General features: G+C 60.5%; 1 protein-coding gene across 1 annotated transcript in view; it reads right to left on the bottom strand.

Moving 5' to 3' along the window:
- SEPTIN9 (septin 9) overlaps positions 1-18,877 on the bottom strand; it is a 143,604-nt gene extending 124,727 nt beyond the window's left edge. Inside the window, exons 1-2 of the mRNA XM_041723918.1 lie at positions 18,803-18,877; positions 3,867-3,923 (exon numbers count right to left, since the gene is read on the bottom strand). Coding sequence (XP_041579852.1) covers positions 3,867-3,923; positions 18,803-18,821 — 76 coding nt within the window. The 5' untranslated portion in view covers positions 18,822-18,877. The remainder of the gene's footprint in view (positions 1-3,866; positions 3,924-18,802) is intronic.
- Between the last annotated feature and the right edge of the window lie 248 nt (positions 18,878-19,125).

Below are 19,125 nucleotides of genomic sequence, written 5' to 3'. Positions count from 1 at the left end.
AGCCGGGCCCCGGCAGTGTCTTCCTCGACCACCCCCGTCACAGAGGCACACTCTCCCCCTTTAGCCCACGCGGCCGTGACAATGGCAGCTGGGCCCTGCGGACAACGGGGTGTCCTGGCGGGAGGCTGAGGTTCACGGGGCCTGGAGCAAGGATGGAGGTGGGGGGACCCGGGGAGCAGCGGGAGCATCCGCTAGGGGATCCCATGGGGCCCCTGCTCGTGAGTGGAAAGGGAAGAGACGCAGCCCAGACAGCAGCATTTCGGGGAGATCCTTCGGTGGGTAGAGGGTCGTCCACCCGCAGCAGCCCGCGGGGCGGTGCAGGCGCTTCCTGGGGCTGCCCTGACAAACCACCACCAACCGAGAGGCTTTAAAACAACAGAAACCGATCCCTTCCCAGCTCTGGAGGCAGAAGTCCAAACTGAAGGTATCGGCAGGGCCACGCTTCCTCCGGCGGCTACGGGGAAAACCCCTCCTGTGTCCTCCAGCTCCGGGCCCCGGCGTCCCCGGGCTCGTGGCCACCTCACTCCATCTCTGCCTGCTCCCCTGCGCGCCTGTATCTGTCCCCTTCTTGTAAGGACCCCAGCCATCAGGTTCAGGGGCCACCCTAATTCCAGCAGCATCTCACCTCAAGATCCTTAACTAACTAACTTTCGTTAACTAACTAACTCAAGACCTATTTCCAAGTCAGGCCACTTTCTGAGGTTCTGGGTGAACATGAATTCTGCGGGGGACGTTATTCAGGACCCTACAGAAGGGATGAGATGGGATGCCCGGGGGGCTCAGTGGTTGAGCATCTATCTGCCTTGGCTCAGGGCGTGATCCCGGGGTCCTGGAATCGATCCCTGCAGGGAGCCTGCTTCTCCCTCTGCCTGTGTCTCTGCCTCGCTCTCTGTGTCTGATGAATAAATAAATAAAATCTTAAAAAAAAAAAAAAAAAAAGAAGAAGGAGAAGAAGAAGGGATGAGGTCACCAACCCCAGAGCACACCGGATGTCAGGGCAAAAGAAGGCTCTGAGGGATCCCAGCGGGGACGGTGGGGCAGGCTGGCTGGGCCGGGCCGCGGGAGGTGAGGACGCTGACCGAGGCAAGTGCTGTGGGAACCAGGACAAAGGTTGGCCGGGGACCGTGGCCTGGAGGCAGCCGCCCAGAGAGGCCGTGGGAGGCCCAGAAAGTCGGTGAGCGTGGGAGACCAGACTGGGAGGCCACTCCGGCGGCCTGAGTGTGGGCATCATCTGCCTGCGGACACACACGTGTGCACGGGGCACATGAGAACGTTTCCGGCAGCGTCTGTCACAGAGGGAAGCTTCCGTGGGCCTCCAGCAACCGTGGGTACATAGCTCTGCCTGCCTTCGCCTGCGGTCAAAATAGATGAACTAAAGCTACGTGGGCCCCGCGTGGGTAAGCCTCAAAGTCAACCCGTCGCGTGAAAAAGCAAAGAGTAACCAGCAGCCGACTCCCCTTGGACACTCGATGTGATGCTGCCGGTCTGCAGGGCGAGACGCGTGCAGTCCACAGGCAGCAGCACAGACATGCCCGGCGGTGCCCAGTTCTGAATGCAAACGGGTGGTCACGGGGCGCCTGGGTGGCTCAGTGGGTGAGCGTCCGTCTTCGGCTCAGGTCGTGATCCCGGGGTCCTGGGATCAAGTCCCACATCGGGCTCCCTGCTCCGCGGGGAGCCTGCTTCTCCCTCTGCCCCTGCTCGTGTGTTCTCTCTCACTGTCTGCCTGTCTCTCAAATAAATGAATGAAATCTTAAAATCTGTTTTGTTTTGTTTTTCTAAAACAAGCAGGTGGTCATCTTGGTGGGAAGAGGCATGGGGAGGGTGACTCGGGGGCTCAGACCGCACTCGCAACCCCTTATTTCTCAAGGGGAATATGGTGGGTGCATGGCTGGTTGGTTATTTTATTCTTTATAGTGTGTTTTGTATGTCTACCAATTCCATTAAAAAAAAAAAAAAAAGAAAAAGGACAGAAAATGAGTGAGTTCATCGAAGGCTTGACCATGGATGTGGCTTGAGCTGATGGGCTGCGGCTTGTGCCAGAATCGGCCAGCTGCGGCCTGGGCCCAAACACAGCCTCGCGAAGACCCTGAGCTCACAGGGGCGGCGGCGGGGACGCTGTCATACGGCCCTTTGCCCTCTGGGAGGACTGGGGGTCTGGGGTCCTGGACGCAGGAGACCAGTCAGAGTGTGGGCGAGAGGTCAGGCTGCGGGGCAGGAGCGGGACGGCGGCAGCTCTGAAGGGGGATCCTGCAAGGGCCAGAGGGACTGCGGGGAGCTGAGAAGCTGGGGGTCCAGGGAAGAACCCCACCTGGCCCCCGGTCGTAGCCCCCGGATGGCAGGGATCAGAGAAGGAGCCAGGAAGACAAGGAAAGGGTGTCCCGGGCCAGAGCCTGCACAGCCCCCCCAGAGAGGATTTCGTGTGTCAGCAGGCGGTCCCAAGCGAAACCCAGATCACCGGCTTGCAGCTCTGGGCTTTGGCAAATTATGCCTTAGGCTTCCAAGCGGAGCCATGGAAGCGGCTGCCAAGTGCTGACGGCACAGAACCGGCCGGGCTGAGCACAGGGCAGCGATGGCCAGAGGAGACGGTGTCCACACAGCCCGGGGCGCCAGTCTCCTGAGACCTCAACCCCAAACTCAGGAGCCTGCTCGCGGCCGATCACGGGGCAAGGCCCCGGGACCCAGCCCGGCTGCTGGAAGGGAGGGAGGCAGAGAAGCTCTCCGGCTGCAGGGGCAAGGAGCCCCAGACAAAAGCTGCCCCAGAAAGACGACGGGGCCGGGCAGTCCAGTGGTTGGTGTCCCGCCGCAGCTCCGGGGCGGGGGGGGGGGCGGTCGGGAGTGGGGAGCTCTTGCTTAACCACGGATGTGAATCATGCGGCCGCCCCGGAGACCTCCAGCCGGGCGTCACCCTTCCCTCCCCACACCCGGCCCCATCCCACACCACAAGGGGCCTCCGACACGGCCCTGTGGACATCCCGGCCTGTACACCCACACGCCCCGACACTACCACCCCCGTCCTGGGCGAGGAGCTGCCCCTCGGCCGCCCCACCAGCCGGGGGTGCCCAGCCCACGGGCAGGTGCCACTCCGATGGTTAGCCCTCGGGGCAGTTTGCAACGGCCCCGGAAATGGGCTCAAGACCATTGGGTAAGGAATTCTGGGGCGGCCAGAATGATCCAGAGCTGTCGAACTTCACAGCTGCCGGCTACATGTGGATATTAAGTGGAAATTCAGTTAATTGAGTAATTGTACACAAGTGACTGAATGAGTAAAAAACTCAGTGCGGCGCGTGGCCACTGTACTGGACAGTGTGGACGTGGAACCGCCACGGGAAGCTCTGCTGGGCAGGGCTGGTCTAGGAGGTAGGATGTGGGCTCTAGGGGAGGCGGGGCCCTTCACCTCTGGGCCTCAGTGTCCTCTTCCACAAGAGGCCACCAGCACGACACACACACCGAAGCAGCAGGGAGAAGAGCTCGGCCAGCACCACCGGGAGCCCGTTTACATGACACGGGTCAAGGCTGTGTGTCCGCTCTGTCACGGGAGCACCCTCCATTCTGCAGGGTCACAGGGAACAGGCGCCGTGGTCCATGGACCCACCGGCCCAGAGCCGCTCGGAGTCAGAGCCACCCTCCCTCGGGCCGCCCGTCCCTGGGCACCTCGGCCAGCGCGCCCTATGGCATCCACGTCCACCTCTCCCCTCTGCCCTCTGTCCTGTACCCCCAGGCCTCTGCTGTGGTCAACGGGCCTGAAAGCCACCTGCAGCAGAGCCACCAAAGACAGTGCCTCCCTGGGCAGCAGGGAAGAGGCCCCACTCACCTGGGAAGGCAGGCGGGACGGAGCGCTGGGGATCATGGCTGAACAAGCCACTTACCTGGGCCAGTGGGGTCGCCAAGCTTCCGGAGACGGTTGCTGGAGGTCCGCGTGACTCCTAAAGACAGGGGCAGAGGGCAAAGGTCACACAAGGCCGCTGGGGGGTGGGGTGGTTACCACTGGGCATCTCCTCACCTGTCCTCCTGCCACGGGCTCCCTCGTCCTCCCAGGTGACACCCAGACCCGGTGGCCACCCGCAAGGACAGCCACTGCCGTCTGGATGCCGGCTGTTGGTGGGCACCAGGCCAAACCCTTTGCACACATTTGCCACCTTACAGCTGAATGTCAGTGGGGTTGAGGCCACACGGCTACTAGGAGTTGAGCCCAGAATGAACCCAATGTCCATCAAACTCCAAAATCGGGGCTTGGCCAAGGGTGCCGCACCACCCTGCCTGTCTGCAGGCTGGCGAGTGGTGCTGGCACCCAGTCAGGCACCAGCCACCCCCTGGGACCATGCACGTCTACCCGTATCGTGAATTGAGATTTCCCTGCACCAGGGTCCCGGACGCAGCCCCCTCTGCTCTGGGGCCGGGCAGAGCCAGGCTGGATGTGGGAGGGTGGAGGAGGAGCTGCTCTCTCCCACACCCCCAGGAGGGAGCAAGAACAGAGCCCAGATTAACACAGCCTCGTGCTGCACGTGCTCCGTCCCCGCACACACCCCTGGCGGCAGCGCGTGCTCCCCGCAGAGGCTTAGGGCAGGCAAGTCCCAACTCGAGGAGGTTTGCTGAGGTGCTAAGCCGAGCAAGCTTGAGGCTGCCAGGAAGGGTATCCGTGGGATCCGGAAAGGGCCTGCCTGGGCAACCAGGCCGTGCTTTGGAGCTGCAGGGACACCCCAAGTTGGCCAACAGAGGCCCTCCCCACAGACAGCAGGAGGAGTGCAGAAGGGGCCCAGGGCTAAGCCAGAAACCTGCCCGCAGCCTCCACCATCTGACCCCCACCCGGAATGCTGGGGTCCCGAGTGCCTCCACAGAGGCTCTTGTGACATTCATTCATTCCCTCATTCGTCCCACAAACCCGCTGCTGAACTATGGGCAACGGCGAGTGGATGTAGCCAGCACCGATCCTGAAGGTTCCAGAGCCCCAGGCAGGGCGGCCTGCAGACCTGGCTTCATGTCCAGCTCCCCGGCGACATGCATGCTCTCCACATCGACAGAACGGGGTGCAGTCCGTCCTTCGGGGTCTGGTAGTGAGACACCTACCACTAAGCCTGGGCCGCTTTCCGGAGCTGGGGAGGACCCCAAGATGTGCAATATTGGGGTCTTCCAATATTTGGGGTACTCCAGTATTTGGGGTTCAGATATTGAACACACCCTGAACAACACCAAGAGGTGCACGTGGCACAGGACTCAAGGGCTCAAAGTGACCAGTGAGGCTTCCAGGAGGCGAGGAGGCCCAAGCTGTCCCTTGCAGGAGGCCAGGGGGATGGTGAGCCATGTCCACTCGCCGAGGCTCTAGGACAGTCACCAGCTTGTGTCCTCTCCCCACTCAGTCCCCCAGGCAGGTGCCACCACTGCCATTTCAGGGAAGAGAGGCTCAGAAGTCCCCAGATGCCAAGTTCCCCTGCAGAGCCCCTGCCCCGCCCCAGCCACGTCGTGTCAACTTGACCGCATGCCCAGGTGCCCGGATATTTGGCCACACAGTATTTCTGGGAGCGTGAGGGTGCCAGGGTGTTTCTGGACGAGGTTGGCGTGTGAATCAGCGGACTGAGTGCAGCAGGCCGTGCCCCCGGTGCTGTGGGCTTGAGCAAAGGAGGGAGGATGCTCGCGGCCTGGCGGGGACACTGGGCTTCTCCTGCCCGTGGACGGGGACGGCCACCCTCGGGTCCCCTGGTTCTCGGGCCTGCAGACTCGGGCTGCATGACAGCACCGGCATCCCGGGTGTCCGGCTTACAGACGGCAGCCTGCGGTGTCCTGCGGCCTCGGCCACCACAGGAGCCCGTCCCCCGCGGGTCTGCTCCTCCGGCAAACCCTGACATACGGTGACCTCACCCGGCAGACACGCAAGCATCCTTCCAGGTGCCACCTGCCCTGACCGACATCGGCTCCCGGCTGAGCCATGGAAACCATCTGTTCTCGGGCGTCCAACCAGAACGCGGGGTTCCAGGCCGGCCTGCCAGACGCGAGCGGGAACTACGGCCTCGGGCCGTGCCGGCGGGTCTTGCATCGGGCTTCTGCGACGGCAGCTCCTGTGAGACAGGAGAGGGTGGCCCGAAGTGGCTCCGGTGGGGGCCCGGGGCCGGGGGGACGCGGAGGGCGCGGGCCCCGCTCCCAGGGCTGCCCAGGCGTGAGCGCAGCATCCCCAGCCTCCGCAGGCCTCCCCCCACGACGGCTGTGACCCGAGTGGGAACGACACTGCGTGTAACTGGCCCCGAGCATCACCCTCAGCCCCAACACGCACACGCGGGTGACGAGCCGCGCAGAGGTCCCGCTGTGGCCCCCATGGGCCACGGCTGTGCCTCTGAAGCCAGTCAGTCCCCAGTATGGAAACGTCGGGGGTGAGACACAGGGAAGGAATGGGCCCAGCATTCCTGTGGATTGACTCACTTCCGGCTGCGACATCCCCTGGGCCGGCTGGACGCCCACCCGCACCCTTGCCCCTGCTTCGGGCGAAGGGAAAAGGGGAGAGGTCCCATTCAGGTCCCCGAGCCCCCACCCCACACCCGGGGCATCTGGTCCCCCAGCCCCTCCTGGGCTCGACGCCCCCCAAGCCCCGGGGTGGGGCTGCAGCGGCCGCTGCGACCAAAACAGCATCTGTCTCAGATTTCTTGGGTGGAGCTTTTGTTTTATTGATGCTGTTTATTTTTCCGATTTCCCAAAACACACGGCCGGTGCCAGGCAGCCCCTGGCACGGAGGAGGCGCCGGGCACACAGGAGGTGGCGGCCGCGGCCCCCGCCCCCGCCCAGGCTCCCGCCCGCTGCCCGGCCTCCCGGGGCCACACCCCGGCCAAGAGCTACTGAAATCCGGCTCCTTGGACGGCGCTCCCGGCCGCGGCGGAGCCCAGCGGAGAGGGAGCCGGAAAGGCCTCCGAGCCATCCAAGGGCTCAGTTGTTCCAGTTGAGAATTGAGTTATTTTTATGTGATTTTAAAATAAAACATATTCCGGGGGAGAGGAGGCGATCTGGAATCTGGCTGGCTGGAGTCATCCCCGACCGAGCCGCGTGAGTTCCCCGAGGCCCGGCAGGCGGGACGGCCGGTGGGCAGAGGAGCAAGGGTTCAAACCCAGGCTTCGCCAGGTGCCTGCGTGCACCTCCCCCCACCCCGGGGTGGGGAATGACCTCCCGATCCAGTGTCGGGTCCCCGCCACCGCGTGCAGCACGCGGACGGAGCGTGGCGGCCGCACCCGTGTGACCGAGATTAGACGAGGTCCCACGCTCCGGGCACTCGGCAGGGCGCCTCGCACGAGGTAAGCGCTCAATGGATTGCATAATTATTATCATTAGTAGCATATTCATCATAATCATCATCATTTTCAAATTATTATTATGCTCGTTATTCACCAGCCCCACATCCAGCCCGAACCCAGGGATCTATAATTAGGAATTAACAAAGCTCGGCTGCCCCTGCGCTCATGCACGGGCACCGAGTGTGAGTTAGCGTGAGATCCAGAGGAAAACGGTCACTCTTGGGGCAGGGGGGCTCAACATCTGGACGCTCACCCCTCCCAGACCCCGGCCACCCCAGAAACTCCGAGGCCAGGGCAAAAGCCATTTCATACAAGGTCACAAACTCCAGAGTAGTGACAAACGCCAGGAAGGTGTGACGTGTCGGGCTCTGAACCCCCGAGACTGAAACACCCTTCAGAGGAGACAAGGAATCTAACTAGACTCTCGAGTTCACGTATTATCGATAGTTTCGGGTTTGATGAGCGCACGGCCACGCACAGCCTCGGAGCCACCGACTCCGCCCAGGGTCGCGCACAGCCTGGACATCCTGACCCCGGCAGAGGGTGACGCCCCCCGAAACACACACACGTGCACCCCGTTCTGCTCCGAGCCAACAATGAATGAGGTCTGGACAGGACCTTCCCCCAATCAAGAAGTCACCGTTTTGGGATCCCTGGGTGGCTCAGCAGTTTGGTGCCTGCCTTTGGCCCAGGGCGCAGTCCTGGAGTCCCGGGATCGAGTCCCGCATCGGGCTCCCTGCATGGAGCCTGCTGCACCCTCTGTCTGTGTTTCTGCCTCTCTCTCTCTGTGTCTATCATGAATAAATAAATAAAATTTTTTTTAAAAAGTCACCGTTTTGCAGGAGGAGGCACTGTGAAAACTTGCACCAACGTTCATTTTTAATAAAGAAAAGAAAAGCATCTGGGGCGCCCGGGTGGGCTCGGATCATGATCCTGGAGTCCCAGGATCAAGTCTCTCGCGTCGAGCTCCCCGCAGGGAGCCTGCTTCTCCCTCCGCCTGTGTCTCTGCTTCTCTCTGTGTCTCTCATGAATAAATTAATAAAATCTTAAAAAAAAAAAAAAAAAGAATCCATTTTCAATTTTTTTTCTTCCAACTCCTGAGTTCGAGTCTCTCAGGAAAGGACGGGGAGGTCACAGCGACCTTGGCCCGCAGCCGCCTGCCCCTCGGCCTCTGAGCCCGGGGTGGGGGCCCCGGGACGCACCGTCTTCACCCCTTTCCCCAGGGCCCACAGAAGCTGGGAGAGGCTCCAGCAAAGTCAAAGGTCGCAGGTGGGAGTGAAGAGTCAGATTCTAGGCTTATCCTGAGAGGAACCTGAGATCAGGCGATAAGCGCTCCTCCCTCTCCTCCCAGCCTCCGCCCTTGGTGTGCTGGACAGGCGAGGGAGGAGGGGGTGCCCTCCCGGGGACGCCCCGAGCTCTGACTGCATCTTCGGGCGGGTGTTCCATCTCTCTGAGCCTGTGTGGGCGCATCTCCGAGATGAAAACATTCATGAGCATCAGCTGCACCGGGCGCTGTTCAAGGAGCGGGGAAACAAGGGACCCGGAGTGGCCTGGCCTCTGGTGGCGGCGCTCGCAGCCTGGGCGCACAGGCCGGGAAGGTGCCAGCGGCTTCTGCACGCGGGGGCTCTGACCACCCTCACCAGGCAGCAAGGTCACCCGAGAGCCAAGTCTGCCCCACGACATCGGTGCTGAGCAAGGTCCCGCAGAGCCCTTCTTCCCCCCAGGGCCCACCAGCTGGCCATCTCTGGGTCCCACCTACATAAACGACGTTCGTCATATAAAATACACACTCAGCAAAGTCTGAATTTCAGGCAAACGACAGATCATCTTTAAGCATAAGCGGATCCCTCGGCTCCTCGCTGCCCCTCCAGGCGCTCGTCTGAGCGGCAGGAGGGCTGTCAGCCACAGATGACAGGGTCCCCAGGTCTGCCAACCAGTGTGGGGCTGGGGGTAGGGGGGACTTGGGAGAAGCCTAGAAGGTGGGAGCACGGGAGAAACGGGGTAGATTCTACCCCCTCAATCCATCCTGGAAGTTTCTCCCGCAACAGCTCTCATCTCTGCTGAAAGCTGCAGCTCGGGCCTGGCAAGCTCACCTTTATCCCCACTACCTGCAGGTGCCCCTGGACTGGAGACACGAGCTCCTCCCTCTGACCCTCTGACCTGGGGGCTGGGAGCTTCCTGCTGATCACCTGTAGCTTGTCTCCACGAAGCCAAGGAACCATAAGCTCCAGGGCCCTCGACTAGCACGAGAAGGACCCTAACAACATACCCACATTTTTGCAGAATTTGCACAACAGAAAATATCTTCAATCCGATCAGTTAAAATCACGGTCTACGTGGACTCTGAGGCCCTGCCCATCACACGGCTCCTGTGTAAGGTACCAGGGGAGGCGCCGCTGGCATCTGGGGGCTCCCACCACGGAGAGGCTGGACGGGGAGATGTGTAGTTTGGACTCGGCTGGGTTATATTTACATAGTTTATAGTTATTTCTGTGTTTACTTAGGTGACGACGCGCCACCCCGAGGTGCAAGTCCAGCAACACTCCTTCCAATCACTGCTCCAATCTGTCTGCTGTGCAGGATCACCAGGGATAAGACACCAACATGACCCGAGTGCCTGCCGGAAACATGTGGGCAGCAGGGGTAGGGGTGGGGTGGAACGTATGGAAGCAGAAGCCAGCCCACGGAAAACCACTCCGACCCCCAGACACAAGTCGGGAGCAGAGAACTTGATTCCCTTCCACGTGAGTCAAAACAAAAAGTATCCCCAGTCGGAAATAAATATACAGTTCTAGATGCCCCATACTTTCCTTTTTGTCTTTTTAAGATTTTATTTATTTATTCATGAGAGACAGAGAGAGAGAGAGGGGCAGAGACACAGGCAGAGGGAGAAGCAGGCTCCGTGCAGGGAGCCCCATGTGGGACTCGATCCCAGGACTCCAGGATCACGCTCTGGGCCGAAGGCGGTGAATCGAAATTGTCCTAATAGTATTTATCAGAATTCTTGCGTTCATAGGGCAAAAATTGTGGCAGTACTACAAACTCTGGGTGAAGTCACTTTTTTTTAAAGGGCAGCAAGTATTCTTTTAAAGATTTTTTTTGCCTTTTTTTTTTTTTTTTTGCCTTTTTTATCTTAGAGAGAGAGTGCACGTGCGCACGAGCTGGGATTTTGGGGGAGGGTATGGGGGAAGAGGGACAAGCTCCGAATAGCTTGATCCCACCACCCCAAGATCAAGACCTGAGCTGAAACCAAGAGTCTGATGCTCAACTGACTGAGCCGCCCAGGTGCCCCTGAACTCACACTTTTTAATGCATCTCAAATAACCAAAAGTAAAAAAAAAAAAAAAAAAACTTTGATTAACCATAAGATGAATGAACTTTCTAGTCTCTCACGAGAAAATGATGTTACCAAGTCATTATGTAAAGAAGCGATCAGAGTATGTGGCCAAGCCATTGCTTCTGGGAAAAAGACAAGTAGTTGATTGATAAGAGTATTGTTATTTTTCTGGCTTTTCTGGGGCTTATGGTATTTGCTGTTTAAAATTTATAATTTAGGGGCACCTGGCTGGCTCAGTCGGTGGAGCGTGTGACTCTTGATCTCGAGATTATGAGTTCGTGCCCCACGTTGGGGGTAGATATTACTTCAAAAATAAAATCTTGAAAATAATAAATAAATAAATAAATAAATAAATAAATAAAAAATAAAATCTTGGGGCACTTGGGTGGCTCAGTGGTTGAGCGTCTGCCTTTGGCTCAGGGCGTGATCTTGGGGTCCTGGGATCAAGTCCCACATTGGGCTCCCCACAGGAAGCCTGCTTCTCCCTCTGCCTGTGTCTCTGCCTCTCTCTGTCTCTCATGAGTAAATAAATAAAATCTTTAAAAAAAATAAAATACAATAAAATTTACAATTTGGTGTTCTTTCTTCCCTCATTCTAAACAGGGAATCATGTCATACAGACCTCATGCAAGCTGGATCTGCCCCTAGCTGCTTCTTTCCATCATCCCCCGAACAAAATGCCTACATTGAAGCCCTTCTGTTCCAAGTCCTCGAGTGATTTCTGTGTCCTGGTCAGACACCCAAATACAAGCCATGAACAAACTATTCCTGTAAGAAAGATGAGCAGATGAACAAAGGGCCCAGGGACCCTAGGGGAAATTGAGGATAAGCCATCAGAAACTGCTGACTGCAGCCAAAAAGAGCTGTAGGAAGGCGTCCCCAGATTACAGGAAGGTGCATGGGTCTTCTTGGGGTCCCACTGTTTACTATCCCCCCGAGTCACCAAAGAGGTAGATGTGCTTCGCTCGAGCTTGGGATGCTGGGGAGAGCATGACAGGAGGGCACGCCCCAGAGAAAGGTGAGGTCAGGGGTGCAAGGGCCCTGGGAAGCCTGGCTAGGCAGGCGGCTGTGCAGGCAGCGCTGTCGACTGGCCTGTGGGGCCCGGCGTCCAGTAGAAGTCGCTGCACAGGTAACGAGGCAGCATAAGGAATGGTCGCCAGGAGAGGCGATCGGTCACCGGGGGTGGCCAGGGCATTTAGGCTGGCTCAAAGAAGCCAAAGGACACCTCCTAGGGTACAGGTGCATCCATCCGTAGGGGCCAAAGAAGGGAAGCAGGGCCCCAGGGTGGCCGCCCTGGCATCGCACACCAGCCAGAGACAGGAATCAAGCCCTGGAGGCAAGTGGACTTATCTTTTATTGATTTCTAATTTTAAAAAAAATTTTTATCCTCACATGGCAGGTAGGGGGAGCACTGCAGTCTCCTCCTCTTATAGGGACACCAACCCCACCATGAGGGCCGCACCCTCAAGACTGTCTCAACGGAAATCGCCTCCCAAAGGCTCGGCTTCCAAATGCCATCCCACGGGGGCCTGGGGCTGACCTTCTAGACAAGTCAATCCTCGACGTGGGTTGATAAGCAGAGCGAACGGCATTTGCTGTTCATCGGGCCTCCTTATAAAACGCTGCAGTCAGAACACTTGTCTGGTTTTGGATGCAATCCCAGGAATGATGGAAAAAAGGAGTCATCGTGCGCAATGTTTTATTAAGCTAATTACCTGGAGAAATGTTCAGTATCCAACCAGCCCGTGTCCCCCAGCTAGGAGCGCGGCTACTGTGACAAGGTCGGCTTGGCACAGAAGCCTCGATTCGAGCCTCGGGGCCCCCCACGATCCCAGGGGAGGGGCAGGGTCAGCGGCTAGTAAGAGGAGGGATCAGCAAACCAGGGACGTCCGCTCTGGGGAGCCATCAAGTCAGAATCCTGCGATCCATGCATGAGATCCCATCTCAGGTGGAAAGGACAGAATTAAAGTGGTTTCCCTAGGGAACACGTACCTCTGGGAAATATGTTTTACACCTCTGAGAATCAAATCAAACGCTACGCCTGTGCCTGTGGCGGAGGGGGCTCAACAAGCAGTGTTACGACCGCCGGGACGGCACGATTTGTTCTTTCAATTTCCTATTCTCGTTGGTGATGAGTAATGAGCAAAGTGAACAACCGAGAGGGGGAGAAATTTTAAGAAGACCAAAGAGAAAGACGAGATGCACAGTGTGTATTTTAGAAAAAGCTTTTCTTTAAGAAAACAAACCCCCCAAAAATGTATGCAAAGGTCTGGCTGCTGAAGCGCCAGCCCCCCGGCTGCCAGGAAGGCGCTGCCATCCAGAATGACTCGCCCGCCCGTGCGGCGGAGGGTCCACCTCGGCCAGACGCCCACCCCCTCCCCCTCTCCGGCCTCATGGCACCCCCCGATGTGTGCACCACCGCCTGTGTCCCCTGCAGCGTCTACACTGGCTCACCTCTGTACAACAGTCTAACACCTGCCCCTCGACACCCACAGGTTTGAACCTGCGGCTACAGAACCCAAGTCACGGTTCTATTACAGCGTTTTGCAAACTAACTCCCAAATCCCTCCGGGTTGATTAGCCGGGTCCTTAACAGGTTAGAAGACAACAGGGGTTGGATTTAACCCACTTCCAAGTGGCTTGGGTTACAGGAGCATTATTCTCCCACCGGGATCTGATCCTGGGTGGAAACAGGAGGCCCGGTCCATGGGAATTCTGTGAAAGCCCCCGGATGCGGGTCAGGTAGGGGTGCAGGCCAAGCCCCAGGCGGCCTGCCAGCCTGCCCCTGCCCGGCCCCTCCCGGTAACCACACTCCCCAGGAGCCGTCTCCAGCCCGGGCACACAGCTGCTGCCCCGACACGCCTGGCGCGGCCGGGACGAGGGGCCCTGGCACAGCTCGCAGGGACTTCCATGGGACCAGCACCCCCGTTCCCAGGCCCAGCCACAGCCTCGGTGGCACTGCCCGCCCCGTAAGCCACCCATGGGGATGACCACAGCCCGTCCGGCAGCCAGAGAGAGGACAGTGGACAAGCCCCCGCCCCATCCTCCTATCTCGGCCCCACTCTGAAACCCCAGGCCAGCAGAAGACACGACTCTCCAGGGGGCGTCCGCCAGCAGGGCAGAGGCCCTCCTCTCCCCACCCAGCACTTTGGGGGGCCCACACATGGGGGCTGGGGCCTGCAGCCCGCATCGCTTGGGGGAGGACCAGAGGACATGTGATGTGCGCTCCTGCCGCAGCAGACAGGGAGCTGGGGCTCGAGGGCCACCCTGTGACCCGGATCGTCTCCTCTCCCTGCCGCTGCCCCTTTTGCTGTCCTGGAGGCTCGCAGGCTGCCAGCAGTCACGCTTCAGAGAACCAGGTCAGATTAGGCCGGGAACAAAGCGCAGTTGTCGCAGAGCTTCCAAAAGGCCACTGACAGCAAGACGCCCGGGAGCCGCCACCCCCTCCACCGGCCGCAGCTCAATGCCCCCCTTCACGCAGCCTGCAATGGACCCGGGCCCGGGCGGGGACACGGAGATAAGGCAGAGAGAAACCGGGCCACGCGGAGTGCCACACTCAACCTCGGAGACCCAAGGGCAGGCCACCTTTCCGCGGAGCCACCAGCGTGCAGGAAGGACGCTCAGAGCCTGGCATCAGCAGCGCCCGCAGACGCTCTGGGGATGAGCGGCTGAACCCACAGGGACAGTCAAAACTGGCCAGGAATCTGGGGAGACAGGCACCCCGCTGCTCAGCCCACGTCCCTCTGGGAGACCCGGGCCCTCAGCACAGTGGGCGCTGCAGCCCGTGGGCTCTGTGCAGGTCCCCAGGGGGCCCCACTGCCACCCGCACCCGCGGATCCCCCCAAGTCCCCAGGCCACGATAATAGCCCCAACAGAGAGAGCCAGGAGCCCAGCAGCCACTTCCCTCCCCACACAGAGGCTAAGGCCCTGGGGCCTGGGGCCTCCCTCCCCCAAGGCCACCAGCTGGATCCGCCCAGGAACTGGCGCTCCTCGCCCCTGGCTGGGCCCTGCGCCGCCGTGTGCTGAACCCTCCTTATCGAGCACATCTTAGGCAAACTGCACGGCCCACGCAACGCTGCGCAGGGACAAACAGAGTGCAGAAACGAGGTCCCACCCCCAGGCCCCAGCCGCGTGGGGCAGCCTGGGATGGGCAGGAGAGTCTCAGGGCTGCCCAAGGCGTTGAGGGGTGGGGCGTGGGGAGCCCCTTCTCCCTGCTAGTGGGGTCGCAGGGTCCTCAGGTGAGATGCCCTCCGCTGACACCCTTCTGGGAGCTCTGAGCACACAGCCCGCCCTCACGTCCACCTAGGTCATGGGCTCTAGGCCTCTGCTCTGGAGGGGCAATCTCATGCCCCCTCTGCACCTGTCCTGCCTCCAACTGGTTACTTGGAGGGGCAGCAGATTTCCGGGAAAAAGGTGGGCGGCCTCAAACTCAGGTGTGTCTTGCAGGACTCTCAGAACCCCTCGGGGCTGGCTGGGGAGATGCCGCCAGCAGGTGACTCTGAGCAGCCACACAGTCACATAGAAGCGCAAGCAGGCCCAGGCCCGAGCCTGCCTCCCCACTCCTGCAACAGGCCAGCCAGGGGGATGGCCCCGGGTCTCAGGCTCAGCCTTCCTGCTCGTGACTGGGGGGCTTCAGGGGTCCATGAGTCCCAGGGTCCTAGGCACAAGTCCACGGGGCTAGACTCGGTGCACGAGGTAGCTCTGTCTCTCTGCCCAGGTCCCGAGCTGAGCCAGAGCACATTGGCTTGGGGGGGGGGGGGGACAAAGAAGAGGAAGAGCCCTGCCTCAGCCCCCTGGCCATGCTTACCCTGCAAGCGGGGAACCCGGGGTTAGCACACTAGGGAAGTGTTCTCGGAGGTTCCTCTCTCTTCCCATAAGTCAGCTCCCAGGGCACTGGGTGAAAGGAAAGCCACACTTTCCAGGGGCCTCTGTGAGGCCATTCCTCTGGGGTCCAGCCTCCTACCCAGGCCTCTAGAGAGGTCACCTGGGTGCAGAGCTTTTTAACCCCTGGTAGGCCAGGGGCGCCCTTTGCCAATGTCCTGAGAGCCACAGAGAATCTCAGAATAGCTCCCAAGTGCACACACAGACCAATCCCCACCCCCCTTGCTCCTGATTTCTGTGGTTTGGGGGCCTCAGGTGAGGCCCCACGGGAGGATTCCCAGTGAGGATTGCCAGGGGAGCCAGGTCCATGTGACCTCATTCCAAACTCAGAAAACCAGAAAACCAGAGGGGGTTCAGATCTCAGCCGGCTCCGGCGCCAAGGGGCAGAGGGAGAAGCCTGGGCCTCGCTCCGGGCCTCCAAAGCAACAGAGCTGCAGGGAGGACCAGGAAGCCTCCAGGCTTCTCGGGAAAGGCAGGGACATTTGGCCTTCTCGGCCTTCCTACTGCCCGTAAGAACGATGAAGATGGAAGCAGCCACCGGCCTTTCTAGGCCTTTCTGTGCGCGAGATCATGCAATCATCACAACAAATCAGCATCAACCCTGTTTAACAAATGAAGCGAGATCGAGTCGAGGAGGCGCCAGACTCGGGTTTAATTCCAGGAGCCCCGCACTTAGCCCCTGGGCCTCCCTGCTGCCCCGGAGCCGGAGCCGGAGCGGGAGCCAGAGCCGCCGGTGAGGTGCATCCGGGGAAAGCCAAGAGCCACACTGGAGCTGCCGCCCTGAAGCCCCCATCTGGGCCTTTGCTTTGCTCCCCACTCGCAAAGCCTTTTTTTTCATCCTCCACCCACCCCCCACCTCTCATTTCTCAAGGCCCAGTTCAATCTTGCCTCCTACTCATCTCGCCTGGGGTCCCTCCTTCCAGAGCATTCGGTAGCATTTGGCAGCCTATGGTTCAGGTCGGGAGGGTGTCATCAAGCTAGTGTCTCGTCTCGTCTCGTCTCCTTCTCGCCTCCCCAGGGAGAATGCAGCAGCGAGGACCCCCCCATCTTTTAATTATCTTTGTACCCACGAGGCCCCGGTAGTACGTGCCCAACGCACAGTGTGTGCTCAGCAAACGCAAACGGACCTGAGACACTTGGGATCTGCCCCAAAGCATAGCTTAAAAATCTCCCCCTTTTCAGAGACTCATGAGTGCTCCAAACCAGCTCTGCAGAGGACACCATTACCATCATTCGATTTATTTCCAAGCCCATAAATAGGTTCAGAAGCAATGATCCCACTCAATCTAGGCAGTGAATAAAAGCCCTCCAAGGATTTTCAACCCTGGGGGATTTTTCACACAAATTTTCCTTAATTTCGTGGCATTGACGCTACACAGGGGTCAGTCTGACTTCCACAAAGCATCCCTACAGAATTGGGGGTGGGGGGTGAGGCGAACTGCGGCATGCCCAGAGGAGGCCGGAGGCCAGCCCGCCCCTGGGCCAGGCCCCTCCAGCCCGATCCCACACAACTCTAAGAGTGACCCAACCCGCCCTGGACCACTGCCAGCCAGGGAACAAACTGGAAGTGGTCCAAGCTTCTCCGGCTCCCATCCTCCAGGGCCCCACCCCGTTAGGTAAACACAGGAGCCACGGAGGCTGCCTTTACAAGAGCTGGTTCCTACTCACCCCATAAACTCTACTTCCACTTATTACACAAAGCTTCATCCCTCTTTTTTAAATTTACCTGGGGCAGGGGGAGGGGGAGAAGGCGTGGAAGAGAGGAGACCCTCTGGCACCCATGTGGGATGGTCTCAAAGTCTCCCAGGAAGAGGCCAAGGACCTATGACCTAGCAGGACCCATATCATCCCTGCTGTCCAGATCCACCAGCAGGATGTGACGTGCAAGGAGCAAGGAGCCTAGGGCAAGAGCGGGGCTAGTGATCCCGGGGAGGGAGCCGCACACGGCAATGCCCACAATCATCTCAAGTATTTGGAGCATGCTGGGGAGGAAGGGAGGCCACGTGCCAAACCCCAGCATGTGCCACCTGGAAGCCCCCTCCTCCTCCACCATCACATCAACGCGCCCACGCTTCCAAGATAGAGCGGAGAGGGCTCAGGGGGTGTCTGAAGGGCCGCGCTGTCTGCAGCAAGGGGGTGAGAGCTGGCATTCTAAGCTCCGGACCCAGGAGGGCATTTTGAAGGAAATTCTGAGTAACCCTCTTTGAGACAAGTTATTCTTTATTACTCATTTCAGTTCCTGAATGTGGAAAGCAGGAGACTGAGAAATGGCCCAAAGACAGGGGGGGGTGGCGGGAATGGCCTCTTCAGCTCCGACAAAGTCCCATGATGTTGTCCTCTTATCAGCAAAAATCAGTTCATGAGTCCTTGGCAGAAAACTTCATGTCCAAATAGATTAAGGGAAAGAGCACAGTTTGCAAGGTGAGCAAAAGAGGAGAAGCCAGTTATTATTTGAGAACTGAGGAGGACCCTGGATCCTGCCTGGAGCCTTGGGGGGTGGGGGTGGGGGTACCCACAAAGGAAAAAAAAGAAAGAAAGAAAGGACAGAGGTCTGGATGACCCTTGCTCGCCCTTCCATGCTTGTGGCTTGTTTGCCCGTCTGTGAAGTGGGACCTCAGAGCAACCGGAACCAGGGGGCCTCCCCCACCTGCGTGAGGGCACACCTGCCGCGGAGTCAGGATGCCAGCACGCGGGGCGGGGGCGCTGAGACCCGCGGGGTGGGCCCGTGGTACCAAGCCCGGGCCTTGCTGGAAGGTCCCATCTGCCCCACGGGGTAGAGGGTAACTAACAGTTCATCCGCAGAGGATGCTGCGGGGCTGGGCCCCGACCACCAGCCCCGAGGCTGCCCCAGGGCGCCCCCCGCGCCCGCCAACACGCACGCGCGCGCGCACCGCGGACGGCGGCACCTGGCGAGGCCCCTGGCGAGGCCCCTGGCGAGGCTCGCGGGCGCCGGGTGAGGAGGGCGCGCAGGGAGGGCGGCCCCCGGGCCCCCGGGCCCCTGCACACACCTGAGCGCCCCTGCCCGGGGCCGGCAGCCGGGCCAGCCCGGCCGGAGGCCCCGACCCCGACCCCGACCCCGACCCCGCACCCCCGCGGCCTCGGAGCGAAGGGCAGCGCCGTCCGTCGAGGGGTCACGGCCTGGAGGACCCTGGATCCCGGGGCGGGGCGGGGGCTGCGCTCACGGGCCGGGGGACGCACCCGCACGAGCCCGCCCGCCCGCCAGCGCCTCTGCCCAGGGAGGGGGGCTCGTCCCGGGGCCCCGACCCCGGCCCCGGCCCCGGCCCCTCCCCCTCCCCGCTCCGGCCGTGGCGCCCACCTGAGGACGACTTTTTCATGGTGCCGCCGCGGCCGCCGCTCCCAGGAAAGTGTGGCGGCGGCGCCGCGGGGCGCGGGCTCCTGGGTCGCTAATCCCGGGCTCCGAGCGCGCGGGTGGGGCGGGAGGAGGGGCGGCCCCGGCCCGGCCCCGCCCCGCCCCGGAGGTGCGCGCCGGCCCCGCCCCGCCAGTGGAGGTGCGCGCCGGACACGCCCCGGCCACGCCCCCGGCCACGCCCCGGCCACGCCCCCGCCAGTGGAGGTGCGCGCAGGCCACGCCCCCGGTCACGCCCCGGCCACGCCCCTGCCAGTGGAGGTGCGCGCAGG

The sequence above is a fragment of the Vulpes lagopus genome, chromosome 12 (assembly GCF_018345385.1).
Source record: "Vulpes lagopus strain Blue_001 chromosome 12, ASM1834538v1, whole genome shotgun sequence".
NCBI classification, from domain to species: Eukaryota; Metazoa; Chordata; class Mammalia; order Carnivora; family Canidae; genus Vulpes; species Vulpes lagopus.
Note: the sequence above shows the minus strand (reverse complement) of the source record. Positions and strands in the feature narration are given on the sequence as shown.